The sequence below is a fragment of the Sinohyriopsis cumingii genome, chromosome 17, assembly GCF_028554795.1.
Source record: "Sinohyriopsis cumingii isolate HCF-2022 chromosome 17, ASM2855479v2, whole genome shotgun sequence".
Lineage (NCBI taxonomy): Eukaryota > Metazoa > Mollusca > Bivalvia > Unionida > Unionidae > Sinohyriopsis > Sinohyriopsis cumingii.
Genome location: NC_142977.1, coordinates 84020638 through 84041835, shown reverse-complemented (window position 1 = coordinate 84041835; position 21198 = coordinate 84020638). Strand labels below are relative to the sequence as shown.

The 21198-nt window shown below is 35.3% G+C and overlaps 1 protein-coding gene across 2 annotated transcripts in view; it reads right to left on the bottom strand.

The window, feature by feature from the left end:
• The window catches only part of LOC149779342 (uncharacterized), a 144620-nt gene that overhangs the window by 63221 nt on the left and 60201 nt on the right, over window positions 1–21198 (bottom strand). For both annotated transcript variants that reach the window (XM_089939961.1, XM_089939962.1), the window contains exon 3: window positions 2129–2309. In XM_089939961.1, coding sequence (XP_089796087.1) covers window positions 2129–2309 — 181 coding nt within the window. The remainder of the gene's footprint in view (window positions 1–2128; window positions 2310–21198) is intronic.

Here is a 21198-nt window from a genome sequence, read left to right as displayed (position 1 = left end):
AAAAATTATTTGGCAATCTACGTAAACAATCAGTAGTTCCATGTGCCAAAAACAGATATGACGTACATTTATCCCTTCTATTTGACCTAGCCATTCAAGTGTTTAATTTCTCGATGTAAATGTCTATGGAATATAATTTACGATCATGCTTTTGTTCAGTAAATATGGCGCACTGTGTTGCATATGGATGTAACCAAAAGAGTGATGATGGGACAAAAGGTTCTTTTTTTTCTCCGAAAGACACTGTTTACCAGAAGAAAAAAATGTGGATTGAAACTGGGGGGGTTGAATAGAGTGAGGGATGGGAAAGTTGTACCATTTAGGCCAGATTATACTCAATTTGAACCCAAAGACAATTTGACCAAACTGGGCCAAAAATTTAAACAATTCGTCCCAACTTGAAAGATAATTTGGCCTGACTCTGAAGACAAAGTGGACCAACTTAACAATAGTTTAAACAAATTCTTTTTCTTGAAACAACAAATATATATATATATATATATATATATATATATATATATATATATATATGACAAAATATTTTATTATAGGTTGTAAAATAAAATAGTTTTTTTTTAAGAAGTTAACCAACAAAAGGAAGCCAAATTTGGTTCCTTTGGATTCTTTTAAGTGAGCTGATTTCATTTTTTATTACAAAGTCGGACGACATATGGATGCCAGCATTGATTCCCTTTTACCTGAATAATGGGAATTTTGAAAATAAATTGAAACAATGGAACAATTTTGAAAGCAATACTCTAGTGTATCGTGCATGCACATCGATATAAGGCTGAACAGTAAATTAGTTGTAAATAGTTTCATCTAAATGTTCACTATACATTGTTTATAGTGTTGTATTTTTCAACAAAAAGAAGCATGTACTTCATCTTGTGGGGATAAATGTACGTCATTTCCAGTTGGCGTCCTCTATAGGTGGGAAATCATAGCTAAGGGGAAGTAACAGTGTTGTATACTTATATTTCAAGATTTTAAATTATTATTTCTTCTTTACACTTGATAATTTTTTTATTCTTATTGTGCGAGTTTAACTACTTTTAATCATGTAATGCAAATCTGATGTAAAAAGAAAAATGTTGGAGTATGGCCGGTGACCTTTAAATATTTTTTAAAGGCAAAATCCACTGATTGGCATAGATTTCCAATTCTATGCCAATACAAATAATGGTTGCATTACAAGATCAATAAAATGAAATTTCTAAATTATACAATAACTTAGAATTGACATTTTATATACTTAGCTTGCACATATACCAGATTGTCTATTCGTTCAAATTATTTGGGGAAGACCCCATGTCAATATGATTTCTGTTCAGGATGAGTAGCAATAACACAATTATCAAGATGGTTGCTGTAGTGTCCATATTAGACATCAAATCATTATTTTATTTAGGAGCAACTAGACCACTGGATGAATGTGTGTGCCAAGTTCATGGCAATCCTCCAAATAATTTAGGAGAACTAACTTGTGCTAATGGATGGACAGACAATAGATGACATGATAAACCATCCCATAACCTCTTCTGGTCTATGACCAGCTGAGGTAAAAATTATACTGTACAGCTTCAAAATAGCAATCTACAGTGAGTAATGTAGTTCAGTTTCTAGGTAGGTACCTTGCCGTTTATTAGGTGATTGCCATTACACCTTTACATAATTATGTTTTGCTGTGTTCTGGGTGGGGGAATAAAACTTGATCCATTCGCTACATGCGATGACATGGAGAGTCATAATGACTACCATACCAGGTCTCTGGTAGATATAGCATACACAGATTCAATGTCCACTGCAACTGTGTGGTTTTTCCAAACTCCTCGATGTGTGTTCTGTACCTAGGCTAAACTGTAAGTGAATTCTTCTGTTCTTGGATATGATTTGTCAAGCAAGTGGTGTTAAACACCATCATGACTTCATGTAATGTGATGATATTTAGTCTACTTTGATGCAACATAAATGAAACCATAAGTAACACTCAAAATAATACCACCTCTCCCTTTACCAATACATCCAATTCTGTTTTGTTTAGTGGAAACAATTTTCAAATATGCCACACATATTAAATTTAATGTACACAGTCCAAAAAGGATTAATGGTAACAGAACTAACTCACCATTATGATCCATGCTGAGATCCTTAGCTGAAGCAGAGTCTGCTGAGGTGATGCCAGACATAAATAAGTGGTCTGTAAAGTTCAGCCCGGCATTGCTTCCCATGGAAACACTAGGCATACTGAACACAGAGGAAACCGTCGCCAAAGGTGACTGAGTTGTTGTGGCTGACAGCATAACATCCTAGAAAAGAGTAATAAAGATGCAATATCAGTGTACATTTATGGAAGCAGTTACATACTGTATTTATCTGATGATAATACCATATTCAGATATAAGCCCTGGTATCTCTGTGGGATGCATCCAAAAATATGTAACTTCCACACTGGGCCCACTTTGTTGATCTGTTCAATTCAAAGTTTTACTTCTGATGAATATACACAGGACCTCAAATGGGTGACGATTTAACAAGGAATTTATTCAACAAAGCAATATTTCCAGTAAATGATTAGGATGGTAAGGGAGGGGATACTGTTCTCCACCATCCAAATTTTGGTGAAGAAAAAAAACATTTTAAGAAACATAGGAAAATAGCACTAGTACTTCTAAAGAAATGAGATAATCTTGTTTGCTTTGATATTTTTGACATTTTGTGCCACCTTAATTTAGTTGTAATGTCATATCTTCTTTGGACACTAATATTTTTTCTGACAAAAACAGTACTGCCAGGAGTCAGAGAAAGTTAAGATTGTGGGACATTGGACAAACAAAGTATGGGAGGCCAGTGATCTTGTACTCATGGTGCAACACGGAAAATATATATGTATATAAATAAAAGGTTATCTGAGAAAATGAATGTGTCAGCCATACATCTATATAACTGAATATAAAAACTTTCAAAGGAGATATAAAAACTTGTTTAAAAAAAGATAAACTGATGCATGAAATTATTAAATGTACCAGAAGACATGTTACTTTCTGTTCCAGATTAGAGTTATTATTAAGCAAAAAAGAAAATTTGTACGTTTTGATTCGGCCGACCATCACTATTTTCTCACTGCTGACCCTAGCACTACCCACTGTAAAAAAAATAATCACAAAAAGCCCAATTAAATACATATAATAGTTTTTTGAAATAAGACCTACGTATCCTAATTTTAAAACCAGTACAATAGAAAACATTTTTTTTTGTGGAGTTGATTTTTTTCTCTACATTATTAACTAGTTTCCTCACAAAGAAATTATTTTTAGAAGAAATTTTATCCCAGAAAACTATAATAAATAATTTCGCACAACAAAAGTACTTGATTCCACTACAATTTTTTTCAAAAATAATTATTAATTGACAACTAGCTGACTTACTACCTCAAATATATGTAACACCTAATTAGTGGACAAAGTGTAAAGTCTGATGGAAAAGTTTTATTTTAATAGATACCCAATAGGTATTGGAAAATGATCATAAAAGCTAGGATGTGTTTTCTTAATTAGGGCTATGTCATCACATATTTTATTCTGAAGATAGCATGTGCTGACACACTCCAACACACACTAGAGCACAGACCTAGAGGTAATTGCTCAATTATAGGGTTTCTGTGATGTCCATGGGATAAGCATTTCAGTCTTGTCTGGTTTTTGTGGCTATAGAGTTCCTCTTTTGTGTGGTGTTTTGTGGCTACAGATTACCTCTTTTGTGTTGTGTTTTGTGGCTATTGAGAACTTCTTTTGCCTGGTGTTTTGTGGCTATTGAGAACTTCTTTTGCCTGGTGTTTTGTGGCTATAGATTACCTCTTTTGTGTAGTGTTTAGTGGCTTTTGAGTACTTCTTTTGCCTGGTGTCTTGTGGCTACAGATTACCTTTTTGTGTGCTATTTTGTGGCAATTGAATACTTCTTTTGTCTGGTCTTTTGTGGCTATAGAGTACCTCTTTTGTGTGGTGTTTTGTGGTTACAGATTACCTCTTTTGTGTGGTGTTTTGCTGCTACTGAGTACTTCTTTTGCCTGGTATTTTGTGGCTATAGAGTACTTCTTTTGCCTGGTGTTTTGGGGTTGTTGTTGAATGTTCAAACAACTGGGAAAACATAATCACCAAACAAGCTTAGTTCTGACACCTTTTTTTGGGGTAACAGTCAAAGAAAGAAACAAGGTATAAACTAGATCAACCAGCAGACTATCAAATCGGCCTTGATGGTACTGTATATACTTGTTTGTAAGCCAAGTCAAACTGCAAACAAAAAGATCCAGATCAAAGTCTATGTTGCTTGTTCTGCTGATTACTCCTAACAAATGCACAGACCGAGATCTGCCGGTGCATGATACGATGGCAGATCTGGGTCTGTGCACTTTGCAGTCAGACTCATCTTATAAGTGAGTACATATGGTAGTCTGCAACATCTTTATTGATTACAAAAAAAAAAGAAGAATCTGTGAACAAGATAAACTCGATCTAATGACCTTTAAATTTCACTTCATATAGGTGTGTTTTTTGGGACAGTTTAACGGATAACAAATCAGAGACAAGTTGATATTATTCTATTTTTTAAAACTCTGATGGTTGCTCAGAGTGTATATATATATATATATATATATATATATATATATATATATCTTTTTAGTTTAAAACAATGTCTTATATGTCACATCTAGACTGAATAGCAAGCTTTCTTACTTTAAAAAAAAATGTTTGCAGGCAAGCACACTCTGATTGACATTGGAGGAATGTATTAATGCAAAATGAACTGTTTACTGTTAGTAGTGCCTTGCATTCAATGGTTTCAAAGTGCACTGTTGCAATTTTATGGGGAAAAAATGTGAAGGTATTTTACATATATTGGTATTTTGATGAAACCTGAATGTGTCAATACAACATCGATGTTCCAACAAGTATGGTGCTACAGCAGCAGAGGAGGCAAACAGACCGACTTTGGAAACATCCAAAAACCGAAATAAGGCTTCTAACTAAAAATATTTTGAGCTGAATATTTGCTTGAAATAAATGATTGTCTAAACAAATTGAGGATTCTCCGGGTAATTAGACCATTTATTTTTGTAAATTGCTATCCTGATCTGAAAACTCGTGAAATTAAAATTACTATTGCAAAAAACGAACCAACTTGAGGTCATGGCCTCCTCTGCTGCTATTAATCTATCCAAATATTTTATCGAGTCCGATTCAATATCTTGTTCTAGGATCGTGCAAATTTATTGTTATAAATCCATGCGGAGTAGTTTGCGCTCGTGAAAAGAAGTTTCTGAATTTAATTATATCCATGTCACCGCTGCACCAGGTTTGATGAATATTTCGCAACGTACGTGTATCAACTCCATTAAATACAACTAAAATATTACAGTTATCTCTGATCACTTTTGGTATTTGTGTGTATCGTTGAGTAACATAAATAACATCGGTGTTTTTATGTCTACCTTGAGAAAAAATCCTAGCTGGATTTGATTGTTTGTCCAGCATCACATTGTCATATACAACAAAATTATTAATAAATCCGTCTATGGAATCAACTGATGGTGCTTCATCAATATCGGTTATAAACTCGATAACATCGTTATCTTTATCTATTTGCGCGTTTTCATTAAAATCCTTAAGCACATCATAACATCGCTGATCATCAACTGACGGGGCTACTAAATACAATTTATCCCATTTTAGCCATCTCATTATAAGACTGAGTAACAACTGCGTCTTTCCACTTCCAGATGGTCCTATTATTATCATTCTGATGGAATTTGGTAATGCAGGATGGTGTTTGACAGGTTCTCGTTTTCCTGTCGTTGAGAAATCAATTATATCCATGCTGTATAAAATATCCATGGATTTATATTGTGTGAAGTGCAGGACGCGTACCCCGACAGATACACAAACAACTATTACCACAAAAAATAATAGATCAGCTGTTACGGGTAAGTGTGCGCAGTGTGGTACAAAGAAATTTAAATTTATTCCCGGTGATAATTCAGGGACAAAGTCAGCGTTAAAAAAAAAGCAACACGGGGGTGATATTGCAGCAAAATTAACAAAATTACCCGGGACTCCGTGGGCTAAATACCCAGGAGAAAAACACCTACCAGGATATAATTATTGCGGTCCTGGTAATCGACTCGATATCAGGCTTGATAATCAGGATCAACCAAAACCAGGCGAGGAACCAATAAACGCTATTGATAAAGCATGTCATGCTCATGATGTTGCGTATAAAAGCAATGATCTACAACATAGGCATATTGCAGATGTGAAATTAATTCATGCGCTAGATTCTATAAAAAATAAAAATATCAAAGAAAAATTAGCTAATTGGTTAGTAAGATCCGCGATGAAAGGTAAATTAGCGCTTGGGGCTGGTAATACATAAAATGGAGTCGATTTATTATTCCCCAATTGGATACTGGAAAGGTAAAGCAGCAATTAGTAAACTCACTGATGCAGCAGCTGTTGAACATGCTACTGCTAAAGTGTGGTTATCCAAACAGGCAATATGGCAAATTTACCTACCGCCACCGAAACAAATTCGATTTGCACATTTTAGTGTCAGTGTTCCTAATGAAGTTCATCAAGCTGATATTCTGTTTTTACCACATGATACTGTATGTAGAAAAACGTATAAATAAGCGCTAACTGTTGTTGATGTTGCAAGTAGATATAAAGATGCAGAACCGTTAACAACTACAACAGCAACTGAGGTAGCCGATGCTTTTAAACGAATTTATCAACGAGGTGGTCTGCGATGGCCACAGCTGTTACAAGTTGATCCTGGCAAGGAATTTCTTGGTCCAGCATCATCGCTGATGAAACAACATAATACCAAAATATGACGAAGACATACTGCAATTCATCGTGGTCAGGCAATTGTTGAACGATTTAATCGAACACTTGCTGAGCGGTTATTTGGATATCAATACGCGAAGGAATTTATTCAGGATACGAGATCTCGTGAATGGGTTGCAAGATTACCAAGTGTGATAGCAGCGTTAAATAATGAAGTAACTCGAACAACCAACATGAAACCTATTAATGCAATTACAAAAAAAAAAAACCTACACAACAACGTGATCTTTCAGCACAGCCAGTATTAGGTAATATCACTGTCAGGTATTTATACGAGCCCGGTGAACTTGAAGGCGGTAAAAAAAGAGCGACTGATCCTATTTGGAGTATTACGATGCACAAGATATCCACCGTGACAAGATCTTCAGGTAGACCCGCAATCTACAGACTGGATTCAACTGCTCCTCAACGTGGATTTGTACGTGAACAATTACAGATAATTTCCGATGACACACAATTACTACCCAAATCACTTAACTAGCACCTCTACGTCGGTTACATTCAAGACAGGTCAACATGATATTTTCTCATGTATGACCAAGATTGTTATTTGTTCTATCTATGGTAAATTGTCTTCGATCATTTTTCAGATACTGCCATAACATTATGCAATTACAACTTGCACAATGTTTATTCTGTTGTTGTTTCAGCACATTAATAAAATCAACATCAAGATCAAAATCGTGTTTGTTTTTTTTGTCACACTGTTTATAACCAGATAATTTTTTTCTTATTATATCGCTTTGACATTCGTCAATATCATCACTAATCACTGACGAGTCCATGACGATTCGTCTCAATTGAGATAATTTTCTAACTCGAGACACTGCAAGATAAACTAGGTTCGACCATTCGATACAACCATCAACGATCCAAACAACTGTATCAGTAATAGTTAATCCCTGAGATGAATGAATCGTCATCGCGTATCCAAGCGTCCACGGGGATTTATCAGCACGTAGAGCATCTTCAACAACATCAACATCAACTGCAACAATATCATTCAATACAAGATTCTGTTTCCTTGACTCGGTCTGTCCTGGTATATCAACGTCAATATTTTGCCGTCGCGTATCTGCCGGTCGATAACATAACGGAACTGGCAACGTTGGAAACTTTTCTTGTTGTAACTGAAACAACTCCCGCTGAAGTGTATCACGAACTATCTTTCTACTTGCAACTATCAAATCATTTGGTCTCCACGTGCGAAGAAAGTCTTTCATGGGTGTTTCTGAATTTATCTCGCGCATTACTTCACACTGAATTTTATTCGGTTGTAGTCTGACTAATTTTTTAAATTCCTTTAACGTTGCATCAAGTGCTCTATGATCATCAGATACTTCTTCGAAGTGGTCAACGAAATTTTTCAGCCAATCATGTGGAGATGGTCCAGCTACGGGTGGTGGTTGACCGTGATCGCCGCACATTATCACAGCAGTATTTCTTGTTAACAACCAATCAAGAAATGTGTTTAATGTTTCTAGCGGTACAGTGCATATTTCATCCCATATTATGATCCTTGGAATGTATTTCTCGCCCATCCTGAAAGATGTCCATGCATCACCCTTCCATTGAAAAAAGCTGTGATAAGTACATGATTGTACTCCTCGTTGTTTCATTTCTCGCGCAAGTCTATGTGTAGGTGTTAGCACAATCATATCTGAATTCTGAAATAGTTCGATAGCTCAAGTGGTTTTACCAGAACCGCCAGGTCCGTTTAGATAAACTGTTTTGTGTCTAGTTATTGCATCGTATACCGATGGTGCAGAAGATATCTGATTATTTCTGCCCAATTTTATCAGGTAAATATCTTTAACCGCAACATCAGCGGATTCGGAATAATCGAGTATATATTCCTTTTTTATTCTCCACGAACCCCACGATGCACAAGTGTCTATGTTTAATTTTTCTAACAGTATTGAATATCTTTTACTTATATAAAACGAATCAGTAGCAACTCTGACAGCGAACTTAGAAACCTTATTTATCATCGATAATAGGTTTATTGAAACGTATGCGAGCATCGATCATCTTAAATAAGTATACTGCGGTGACTCACCGTCCATGTAGCTCACAATTGTACCTAGTTTATTTCCATTTGACAAGAAAGCTGTTTCTCGACTTATAAACGTGTTCTTGTTCGTTGTATCAGCGATTATAAAATCTAACTCAGCATCATCCATAATCAATCTTGTACAATGTCATCTGTAATCATATGCTCCTCCTTGGGTAAACTTGCCGATTATTTTTCAACCAAGATCTTTTGTAATCTTGTTCTCATAATCGGTTTCATCCGAATACTCCTTTTGTTGTGGTAACCAAACTTCGGTTTGTTTTCGATATGATATAATTGCTTCACTTACAATCAACCGTGTTAATATCGCACAATCAAGCATATACCGTAATAACACTATTGGTGTCCACATTTTTTCTGAAAAATGTTTTCCAAACCAAACATAACAAATTGGATGAAGTCCTTTAGACATTTCGAATGACTCGATACGAGCAAATCCAGTTAGGTCAAAATCCGGTAATGGTCCATTTATCGATACTCGCATCATTTTGTGCGTCGGATGACTGAATCGCTCAAAATACACAGAACAATCTCCGTATCCAAGAAAACTTCCGGGATAACATGCGACCATATCAAGTGAAATAACATCTCTGTGATTGTATTTAGTATTCCACAATCCGCCGTGTCGATATTCGACACAACTCAGTATTATGTCATCAAGAAAATCAAACCTAGTTGGTTTCCACGAATTTTTCTTCTAGCAAAATGAGCCGCAACTGACGGAACAGTAAAACATTTACTCAATAGTTCGTCAGTGTCATCAGTATATTGCAGTGCAAGATTTTTCATTTTCTCGTAAAGAAGATCTGTTCGATAAATAACGCCATTTGGTCTCACAAACTGATCAAATTTATTTTTTTCTTCCAGGCAAGACTGAAATAACCATACTGACACAGGATCGTTTTTACTTATTTCGTTAATAAAATCAAACATACCTCCATCAGAATTATCTCCGGGATAACATTTAACAGTTCGATCTCATGGAAATATTGTTACTGCATTAGTCCACGCGTGTGCATTATGATCAATAATTTCGATCGAAGCTCCTTTTGATCTATATTTTGATTCATACAAAATCTCTCCTGTTATCGTAGCTACGGTTATTGGAAATTTTAATCTTTTTCCTAACTCAGCAACATCTTTGATAGACGCACTGGTATCTTTAACCATTTCCCCCACGTGTTTATTATTTTACGTCTTTTATCCGTTAGACCGTTTCCACGAGTCGAAACGGTAAAATGTTCTGTTACTCGTTCAGCCACACAATTTATTTTTGAAAATTTCATCGGCGCCAGTTTATCATCACTGGGTTTTTCATTTATCACATAGATTCCATAAATAACCGCGGTCACAGGATATGCTTGTTCATAATACGGTTTGTCAATACCTGTCAATAGACCTGGTTTGGAATCTTTACTTAGTACGACAGTTTTTTTTATTACCGTGGACAGGATCATATTTGTCACGGATAATCCAATCATCTGTTTCTGTCAACACGACAAATTTTATTCTGAAAAGATATTTGCGATTATCAAGGTATTTAATGATAATTGCTGCTCGTTTGTTGTTCATCACAGCGTCGATGATATCTTTGTTGCATATAATCTTGAACGTTGACCAGACATGAGATGCACCATCTGTGTGAAATTCTTTCTTGGCGTCGTGAATTTTATTAATCAAACCTTTGTTTTTCGGATCAACCAGATCTTGCATCGGTAGGTTAGGAGATATTCTGTCAAGATTAAATTTATCTCTGCTCAAGGGCTTTATTTGGGATAATCTACCAAATTCGTTCATATTATATTTCAGACAAGTATTTAAATTAAAATATTATGTATACAATGTCTCAATGCAAATGGCTCATGGTGGGTTCATTGACTCGTTGTAATAAATCCTGTAAAAAGGAATTCTGTGGACAACACATGCAAAACGTTCACCGTGGAAGCTTAGGACCAATACCATGTCTGCGATGTGGTGCTGGAGTGCGAGGAAAAAAACAGTTGTGTGCGTGTTGTGGTGGTAAACGATACAGAGAGCTTAAAAGATATTATGACAAAAGAAATAACGTCAATAACAATGCTATAAAATCCGTGGAGGATTATCTTAGTTTTCAGACAAATTATGATTTAAACAAGTAACATTATTGTATAATGGAGCAAAATAAATTTATTCCACATCCTACAATAACAAACTACGAATCAAATATTGATGGCATGATAAGACACTGTCGATTGAAAAAACCAGTTGGTTTTGTCATTAATACTGGCTATCTGATGTTTTCTGCAGCGAATAAAACTTATTTCTGTCATCGTTTCATATACAAGTGTCACAAGGGGTTGATCAAAGACGGTCTTGTGATCGATCACATTAACGGTGTGAAAATTGACAATATTTTATTCAATTTTCGAGCTGTTACACAAAGCGAGAACTCTGAACGTGGAGGTACTGGTAAATATGACAGAACAATTGTAAGGAGGGCAGTAAAATCCACAAACATAGAGACGGGTGAAGAAATTATATTTCAATCAATGTATTCAGCTGCTAAATACTTTGATATTAATTCGCGTGTGGTAAAATACGTTGCAGAAAATATGACCAAAACTACTTTTACCAGTAAATATAAATAGAAAATCACCTTCCAATATTGTTAATGAGATAAACTATCATCATTATCTCGAATTATATTTAATAACCATTTCTCCTTTTTTGTCAGAAAGTCTCATTGTTGTTGTTGTTGTTGTTGTTGTTGTTTTGGGGTTTAACGCCATTTTTCAGCACGATAGGCTATACATGGCGGCCAGTATTAATGGTGGAGGAAGAACCCGGAAAACCCCGGAAAGAACCACCGACCCACGAGAAGCTACTGGCAAGCTTTCTCACATGCCCACATTGGCTGAATCTTACACTCGAACCACCGCAGACAGAGGTGAGATGGCAGTGATCCGTAACGAAGAGCGCTTTAGACCACTCGGCCACTCGGGGCCCCGCCTCATTGTTACACTACTGCTTTTTCGATTATGTGAAAGGGAGATTACTTATGTAATATATAGTTTTCTTCGTAGATTTCCAATTTTTTATTGTCATAATTGGTTAATTAATCATCTACGTCATAATTAATTACCAAAGAAAGATATTTATGGTTTCTAACTTAAAAAATAGAAAAATAAACGTATTTCCCATCATACAATATAGCGACCTATTTTTAAACCTGTTATGAGAAATCGATGCAAAACACGCTGTTTTTAATGCAGATATTTACAATCTGTTCAGAAATACAGAAATATTTAAACCGATCTGTAGGTGGTAAAACGTTTGATGGTGCCGTGGTAGTACAGAACATGCCGTTAGTGCAAAGATATTACGAGAAATCTTGGCAGAACACGCCGTTTTTAATGCATAAGTATTTACAATCTATTCAGAAACCGCTGTTTTAATACAGAAATTTACAATCTATTCAGAACCGCTGTTTTAATACAGAAATTTACAATTATTCAGAACCGCTGTTTTAATACAGAAATATTTATACCGATCTCTAGCTATATAATAACCTTTGAAACATATATGGTTAGATGAATTCGATAGCTCAATTGATAACGCATCTGGCTGTGATGCTCGAGGCCGCCGCAGGATCAAATCCCATGACTGACAACTGGTCAGTGGTTACGCATATTAGCGATTTTTTATAATTGATTGGGGCACCGCCAGCCCCCCTCCATTCAACAGAACCCCTCCAACCACACACCACTGGTGGTTGATCTATGTTTTGTATCACTCACTGGCTGATTATTGGGGGGGTGTTCTGTTGAGTGTAGAAAATGGCCTCATATATTTCATTTCATTATTTCATTAATTCATTGCATATATTTCATTGCATACTACTGAACCTGCTAAAACACTCGAATAGAGGTTCATTCATTGCATATATGTTTGTGCTGTCCTCCCTCTTGGTCCTCTAGACCGTTGTTTGACGGGTTAATGGCTCTCATAGGGGATAGAATTTCGTGTGCTCGTTGAACTTGGTAGAATGCAATGGAAAGCTACAAGTTCTGGGTTGTGCCATCCTTAATTAAGATTTCATTCATTGCATACTTACTGAACCTGCTAAAACACTCGAATAGAGGTTCAATCATTCATTGTATATGTTGTGCTGTGCCCCTTCCTGAACTTGCTAAAAGACTCGAATAGATGTTCATAGGGGAAATATTTTTCTTTTATTTTAAATATATATATAGTAAATAATTAAGTATGAAAATATTAATGATGTAATTGTTACTATTAAAAAATTGGAAGAAGATGGAATTAATATATCCGATGAACTAAATCCTGAAAAAAGTTTCTGATTTTGAAATTTTACAAGAACGTAAAAACCAAGGAATACACACACTATCATCTGAATACAAGTTCATCAAACGGATTCAGGCAGCGATGTTTCAGTCACTAGCTACTGTAGAAGATAATCAAGTGAAGGAATTCGTTCCTCTCTCTGCTGCAGTAGAAAAAATTAGATTGCTGTTATCCCACGAGTAAGAGGAAAAGAAAACAATTAGTACTCGCATAAGACTATTAAGAAAAATTATGTTAGCGAGTAACCTAGTTGGTGAAGTAGTACAAAATAATTCTGATGAAAATGAAAATGAAAGTTTCGGTAACTGGGGTCCTGTCAACGCTGACCACGTGTAGATGTTTGATCTTAATATTTTATTTTATCATATCTTAATATTTTATTTTTTCTGAAATATTTTATTTATTCTGAAATTATATTTATTCTGAAATATTATATATTTATTCTGAAATTATATTTATTCTGAAATATTATATATTTATTCTGAAATTATATTTATTCTGAAATATTATATATTTTTTCTGAAATATTTTATTTTTTCTGAAATTGATGGGCTAGTTGGTACTCAGAATCATGCAAACCAATCAATTTCGTAATTTTGATGGGCTAGTTGGTACTTAGAACTATGTAAAATGATCAATTTCGTAATTTTGATGGGCTAGTTGGTACTCAGAATCATGCAAACCAATCAATTTCATAATTTTGATGGGCTAGTTGGTACTCAGAACTATGTAAAATGATCAAATTTTCAGAAAAAAATAAAATATTTCAACATTTGTTATTTTTAGTCGATTTGGAAAAATTGATGAATTTTCCAATATCATCAGGTCGATAAATCATTAAAAATCAGTAAAATTAGCTCAAAAATGAGACTTTTCGTATGATTTTTGTTAATTTTTCTAGTAATTTTCGAAACAAAATGAGGATTTTTAACGATTTATCGATAAATCAATTAGAGAACCACTTGAGGTTTGACCTGAAGAAAAACTGTAATTTGACAAATTTTCCTTGACACAAATCGACTAAAATAGCTGAAAAAATTAACAAATTTGACTAAAAATGTTGAAATATTTCTGATAAAATAAAATAAAATAAAAATATTTCTGATAAAATAAAAATATTTCTGATAAAACAAAATAAAATAAAATATTTCTGATAAAAAAAAATATTTCTGATAAAATAAAATAAAATAAAATATTTCTGATAAAATAAAAATATTTCTGATAAAATAAAATAAAATAAAATATTTCTGATAAAATAAAATAAAATAAAATATTTCTGATAAAATAAAATATTTCTGATCAAAGATCTATGATCAAAAATCATTACGATAAAAGTCTTTAAGACTTTACATGTAGATTGACAATCAATTGCTCCCCATGCAGGTCAATTAATCGTCCTATGTGGTCTGTGAGTTTGAAATTTATTCGTGACAAATACTGATTATGTGTGCGTAGATAAACAGGATTGGTTGGTACTTGCACGATCAAATCGCCAGGGGGAACTTGTGGTGTGAACGTGTATAGGATGTATCCTTGTTGAGCCTGATTTGATTTTCCAAGATCTATTTGATAACTGATTTCGATTATATCACAAACTAGATTAACCGCGATTGTCTATGTTATATTAACGATTCCCGGAGATACATGTCTGCCACCGCCATGTGGATCATTATTATATCTAAGAACAGTTGCTGGTGGGGCTATTTTTCTCCATGCATCGAGTATTTTAGGAAAAAGCTCATTGATGATGTCAATGACAGATTTTCTCCGAGTGTCCGGGTTATAATTCGGGAAATTTGAACGTCGGTATATCAGATTCCTTGATTTTATATTTATCAATTAAAAACTTTTTTGAAGCAGGAGATGATTTTAAAATTAGATCTATAATTTTGTTGTGGCTGCATTCCATAGCTTCTGTGATATAATTCAGAATTTCTATTTGTTTGATAATTTCCCCTCGTGCCTCGTGGGATGTTATATCGAAAAGATACTCAGTGAGGCGTTCACGTAGTTTATTTAGTTGATCTTTATGATCAAGATTGGAACTGTCAATAGTTTTTTCAATTTCTTCTTCATTAATATGGCCACGGAGTTTACTTTCTGGTAAAGCTGAAAATATGCTACGACCATAACCAATTAAATCATCTAAACTAATGTCCCAAGTTTGTGCTCCACGCCACCACCACCAAATATGTCATTGTAATTTCGTGACAAGAGCTATTTGTTGACATAAAATCAGCTCGTTTTGGTTCAGGTGGTCCTTCATGCATTGGGGGAACATCAGGCCAACCTAGTACGCATCTTATCGTGGACTGATAAATATCAACAACGTAATCAGGCGAGTTTATTTCAACCGCAGAAGATAGTGTTGGTTCATGAACATTGATATTTTTGCTTCTTTTCCTGTTATTGATTTTATTCTACGTGCAAATTCATCATTGATTTGTTCGATCTCATAACTGCCAGTTGGTATTCCAAGAACGACCCAGTCAGGTGTTCCATCGGGTTTGTTTTTATTAGCAAATACAAGTGAATTATTTGTTGGTGTACCATTAAATAATCTTGATCTGATATTTGGCCAACTATGGTATACTCGTAATTGCGCTAGTGCAATTTCATTTGTGCGAATTGCAGTTGGAAAATTGATGTTAAATTCAGGATTAATCGAGCTTACCGAGATCATCATGGTCTTGTGCGGGGTTGTGTTCGTCATGATCTGCTGGAGTAATTCCGTCATTATTAATACTCGTACCTTTAATACCAGCGCAGTTGTATATTTTAATCATCTCTGAAAACTCAAAATTGGATATAATTCCATCACTGAGACTCGCTGATAACAACGAGGATAACTTCGAGTATGTGACAGTTGCTATGTGTAATTTTATCATGTAATCGGATAATTTTTCATTTGTGCAAGTACATATTATTTTTGCAATGATATTAAGCACACCTGCAATCATTGTTGGAGCTGAAATACAAATAGTCACAGCTACTGGTGCCATTATTGTTACTGTGGATAATATTATTCCAGCTCCAGCAACAACAGCGGATACCGAATAAACAACAACGTCGATGATAACTAATTGTCGTTGATACTTTTTTTTTTTAACTGTATATTGTTCAACTCGATCTTTTAAGTTCGTTTGCCATTCACGTGCTTGATTGTACCTAAATTTTTGAACGTCGATTGAGGTACTCATTATATTTTATGCAGGAAATAATTGAGGTGTTTCAGTTACAAATTCCAAACACCACCTGAAAGATGTTGCAGTTAATTTCTTATCAGCTGCTTCCAGAATAAATATTTCTTCGTTTCCGCTATTTAATACAACAGATACAACCCCGGAAAACTTATTAGTTGAATGACGCCATGGATACGTTGTAAATATTTCAAATTTTGCAGCACTAAACACAGACAACCTGTACACGCCAGTGACTGTTGCGGTATATTTGATAGTTTTATTTTGCTGAGACCATGTTGCAAATCCCGATGATAGCGTGTATACGATGTTGGTAATATGCCCGTGGGTAACTCAAGGTGGGATTTTAATCAGACTGGTTTTATTAATGATCTCAGGAATCCCCGCTACGACATCTTCGAGTGTTTTTTTAGTTGTGTTGATGTTCATCTTGATATCAACGAGCTTTATGTCAATGGCGTGCGGAGTGCCAAAGAATTTATCTATGGATTCATCGGTTTTTTGAAAATTTCTTCGAAATCTTCCAAAAAGCACCTACGTGAACATCATACTCGGCCCGCAACGTGGATAATTTACCATCTACGGTGTTGTAGTTGACGTCGACGTATTTTTTTGTTGCTGCATCTTCGTCGGATGTTGGATCCGCTAAAACTACTATCTTATTTCCGTTCATGCCGAGTTCTCCCGTCATTGTGTCACCGGTATTTTTCACGTGATTAGCAACGCTTGCTGTAATTTGATCTCTGATGGTTATAAACGATATACTTGAGTCCCTAATTCTGCCGCTGTCAGTAAACACGGGTATATTATCTGAGACCGCACTGAGTACTCGTCGAACTATATCATTCCATTTGATATTGCTCATTTTTAGTTTATCATGTCGATCCTGAAAAATAACAACCTCATCTGGGTCAACTCCAGCCAGGTTCATAATATCAGCGAGGTCATCCTTAGTCGCGTACTTCGACAGATCAATGTCATCAGACTTTTTCTTAACACCGGTAGAGGATCTTCTTCTGTAAATATCAACCATTATAATCTAAGATCTGTTTAAAACGCTTTACGCGCAACGAAGCGGTTGCTTGTATAATCATGCACGACCTTATGTGGTGGTTTGGATGATTTTGATGTAGTGTTAAGTACATTAATTACTTCACGGCCGCATATTGGCAGATCTGTCATTGTTTATGTGGGTAGTGTTGAATACCAAACTTGTGCGTAAGTGGTGCAACATACTTGATAAACTCACTGGGTGGAGCTAACCCATATGAATGAAAATAAATGATTCCACGTGGATCAACCGCGTATGATACCCAATGATTATCAGGTCCTGAATTCGAGTCAAGATTAATAATACCTGTTTCGAGTTTGTTCGGTTGTATCGGTAATTGATCTCGCATAAAAACACCTCTTAAGTTGTTTATTTTTAATTGTTTAGCAGCATCAAGTAAATCAAATTTGATGCTGGAGCATCTAACGAATTGATCCTGGAAGCCATAGACCTCTCCCCCAACGAGATCCTGGCAATCTTAAGCTGCGTCCCTTTTTTTTATATCCATTTCCTGTTGCTTTGTTTAGAGCCATTCCAGCAGCTGTTCCAACAGCAGCTATTAACGCTGGAATAGCTGCGAGAAGTAGAAAAATACTACCAGTTTTAGCCGAGTCCTTAATCGCACCCCAAGAGAGATTAAGCTTGACGCCTGTTTTTGATTGTTTAGAGCTGTTGAAATGTTTAAGCTGGCGTTCTGATAATGATAGTTTATTTTGACCACCTGTGATCTGATCTCGCTTTAGTGATATTTTCATTCCGCAGTTTTTTGCTGAATTTGATTGAAGGTTTTTAATCTGACCAGGAGTCAGACTGACACTAACGTGATGATATGGCATTTTATGATAAATACTTGCCACGCTCCAAATAATGATTAAAGATTTTCCACTGGTGCATCAATGACTCTCATTCGACCGCTACCACCTTCAAGTAACATGGCTTTATCGCTGAGTATAACCGCAATTGCTCTGTAATCAACACCACCTGTATTTAATGTTGCTTTACAATGTATATCAACGACAGATTGTTTTGATAAATCAAGATGCTCCAGTGAAAAATAATAAATCAGATACAAAGTTCTGAAATCATGCTGTGATATTTGCAACCCAGTATCTACATTTTGATCATGTCCCATGAATTACATCAAACGATGATATGCATGTCCTGTATGATTTTGTGCATAATTTAGTTGTATATTCTCTGTTGGTTCTTGTCCGTTTATCCGTAAGGAAATATTTGTGAGACCTAGTTGCTCAAATATCATATGAGAGTGAAGTTGTGAGCGTAAACGATCATGGTTTTGAAACGCAATAAAAATATGCCGTGGTGCAGAAACACCTTGTTGTGATGCTATATGCCATATAAACTGACCGTTAACGTTCAGTTTGTATACTATCTGTGCTTGTTGTTAACCATGACAACAAGGATTTACCACCTGTGTCCATGAAAGAAATCAATTTCTGTTCTTCTGCGATCGTTGGAGTCATTACCGGCATCCACAATGAAAGTTTCGATAATACTACTTTACCAGCATCACCAATAGGTTTCCACATAGCATCATTATCATCACCCTTTCTTACAAGAACAACCGTGTGTCTAGCTCCAAAAATAACCTTTTTAACATTCCTACAAAATCCAAAAATGTGCGATAGTGGAATTGTACATGAAAAACTTCTATTGTCTCCTAGCAACATATTTCTACGCACTGCAAATCCCAGGTTGAAATTTTCATTAGAACCATGAACCACTGGCCACACATCAGCATCGGCGTTATTGAGATTGTTTCTTGGTCGTCTTATATTATACTGATCACTTTCAGGTTTATTAGAATTATCTTTCGCAAACATCATTGTGGGACCTGCTGATCTTGTATAATCATCAGAATATCTTGCCAACCCTATTATTGTTGTAGCAACGTCGACATCATTCTGAATCGATTCAATATTTTTTCCATCAATCATATACATGGTGCTACTAAATAATGCCATGATCCCGTTGTTGACAAAACCAACTTTTACTGCACCTCCGTAATTAGTATTATCCGTTTTTATAATTGTACCTTCTACCTCAATAACAGCCTCAGCGGGTAGAAAATATCTACTTGTGTCATGAACTTGTAGTTCAATTCTTCCTCCACGTTGATCTGGTGTTCGTGCGTCATAAGAATAAAACTGATAATCTCGTACCGATTCGTCTTTAATGACAGGTGCTTCCATGTCAAATGCTGTGTCGGATATGCGCTTGAACATTTTATTATAATTATTTTCGTCTAACATGTTGATTACCGCGTTTGGAAAATTCCACCTCGGGAAGTTCCACTTCCTGATATTAAACTTGAGATATTATTTCCCGATTCACCGAATCCCCGATCTGCTAATGCTGCTAGTTTTTTATTTGCAGCTTGATTTATTATTTTACTTACGTCTGCGGGCATAATTTCAGTACTTGGTAATTTTACTGGTTGTTGTTTTCATCTTATTAATCGTGTAAGTCTATCTTTGATCGCCGAGAACGCCTTACCAGCAACATTGACAATTGCACCAGGAGCTTTTTCATGAACAATATCAATAGCTTTCATTGATAATTGTTTTGCAATAGGCGCTGCTTTTGGGGCTAACCTTGTAAATAATCCCTGAATAATATCACCAAGTCCATCTCCGTAAATTGCTCCACAGATTGGTAATTGTGAGTTTACCGCTCTGACCGATACGGATTTACGATGATTATTGTGTACGATCATCTTATTTTATTTACCATTTATCTAATCACGGTGACTAATCATCAACGAGCTCATCAATAAGTTCCCGGTAAACGCCAATATCCATGATACCACCTTGAAATAATCGCCGACAAATATCAGCTGCTTCATTGGTTATTTCTGGTGAATTATTTCCGGCACATTTTCCCTCTATAAGAACTTCTAACCGTGACACATCATTGAGGATATTATCAGGACAAACAAAATTATTTCCCACTGTATTCAGGGAAGAAAGACCACTTCCAGTAGCGCCAGGAGGATCATCATCAGGATCTCTTTCTTTACCCAGTGAACGTAATTTCTCCTGCTGTTTCAATTCTTCTTTTGCTTTTTGCTTCATTTCTTTTGTTATCTGTCTTATTTTCTCTCTATATGGTTTCAACATCATCTCTTTCTGTGGTGAAGAAGATTGCTGTTGTTCTATTTGTTGCAGAGGTGGAGGAAGTTGATATGAAGGTTCCTGCTGGGAGAGTTGTTCTTGTTTTATTATCTCTCTATAAAGTCTTCTTACTTCTTTATAAATAATTTCATATACTGGACCTCTAGCTTGTTTTTTGTTTCTATATACGCGATATATTCATCTAATAAGATTATCATCATTTACTTTTTCAAGTTCGGGTTTTAAAATATAAGATTTATGAAATATACCAGATAAAATTGCTTCGGGTAGTTTTTCTATTTCAGTATTTCTAATATCTTCGACAAACCCTTTGTTAAATTTTGCAATCAATTCTACATTTTTTTCTACTGGTTTGGGTTCAGATGCAAGTTCTTTTCTCACGTCGGCGACTTCAGTACAAAGTTTTTCAATATTTTCAAGTATTTCTCCATTGACAGGTGGAGGCTGAGCTGCAGCTATGTCAGTTGGAAGA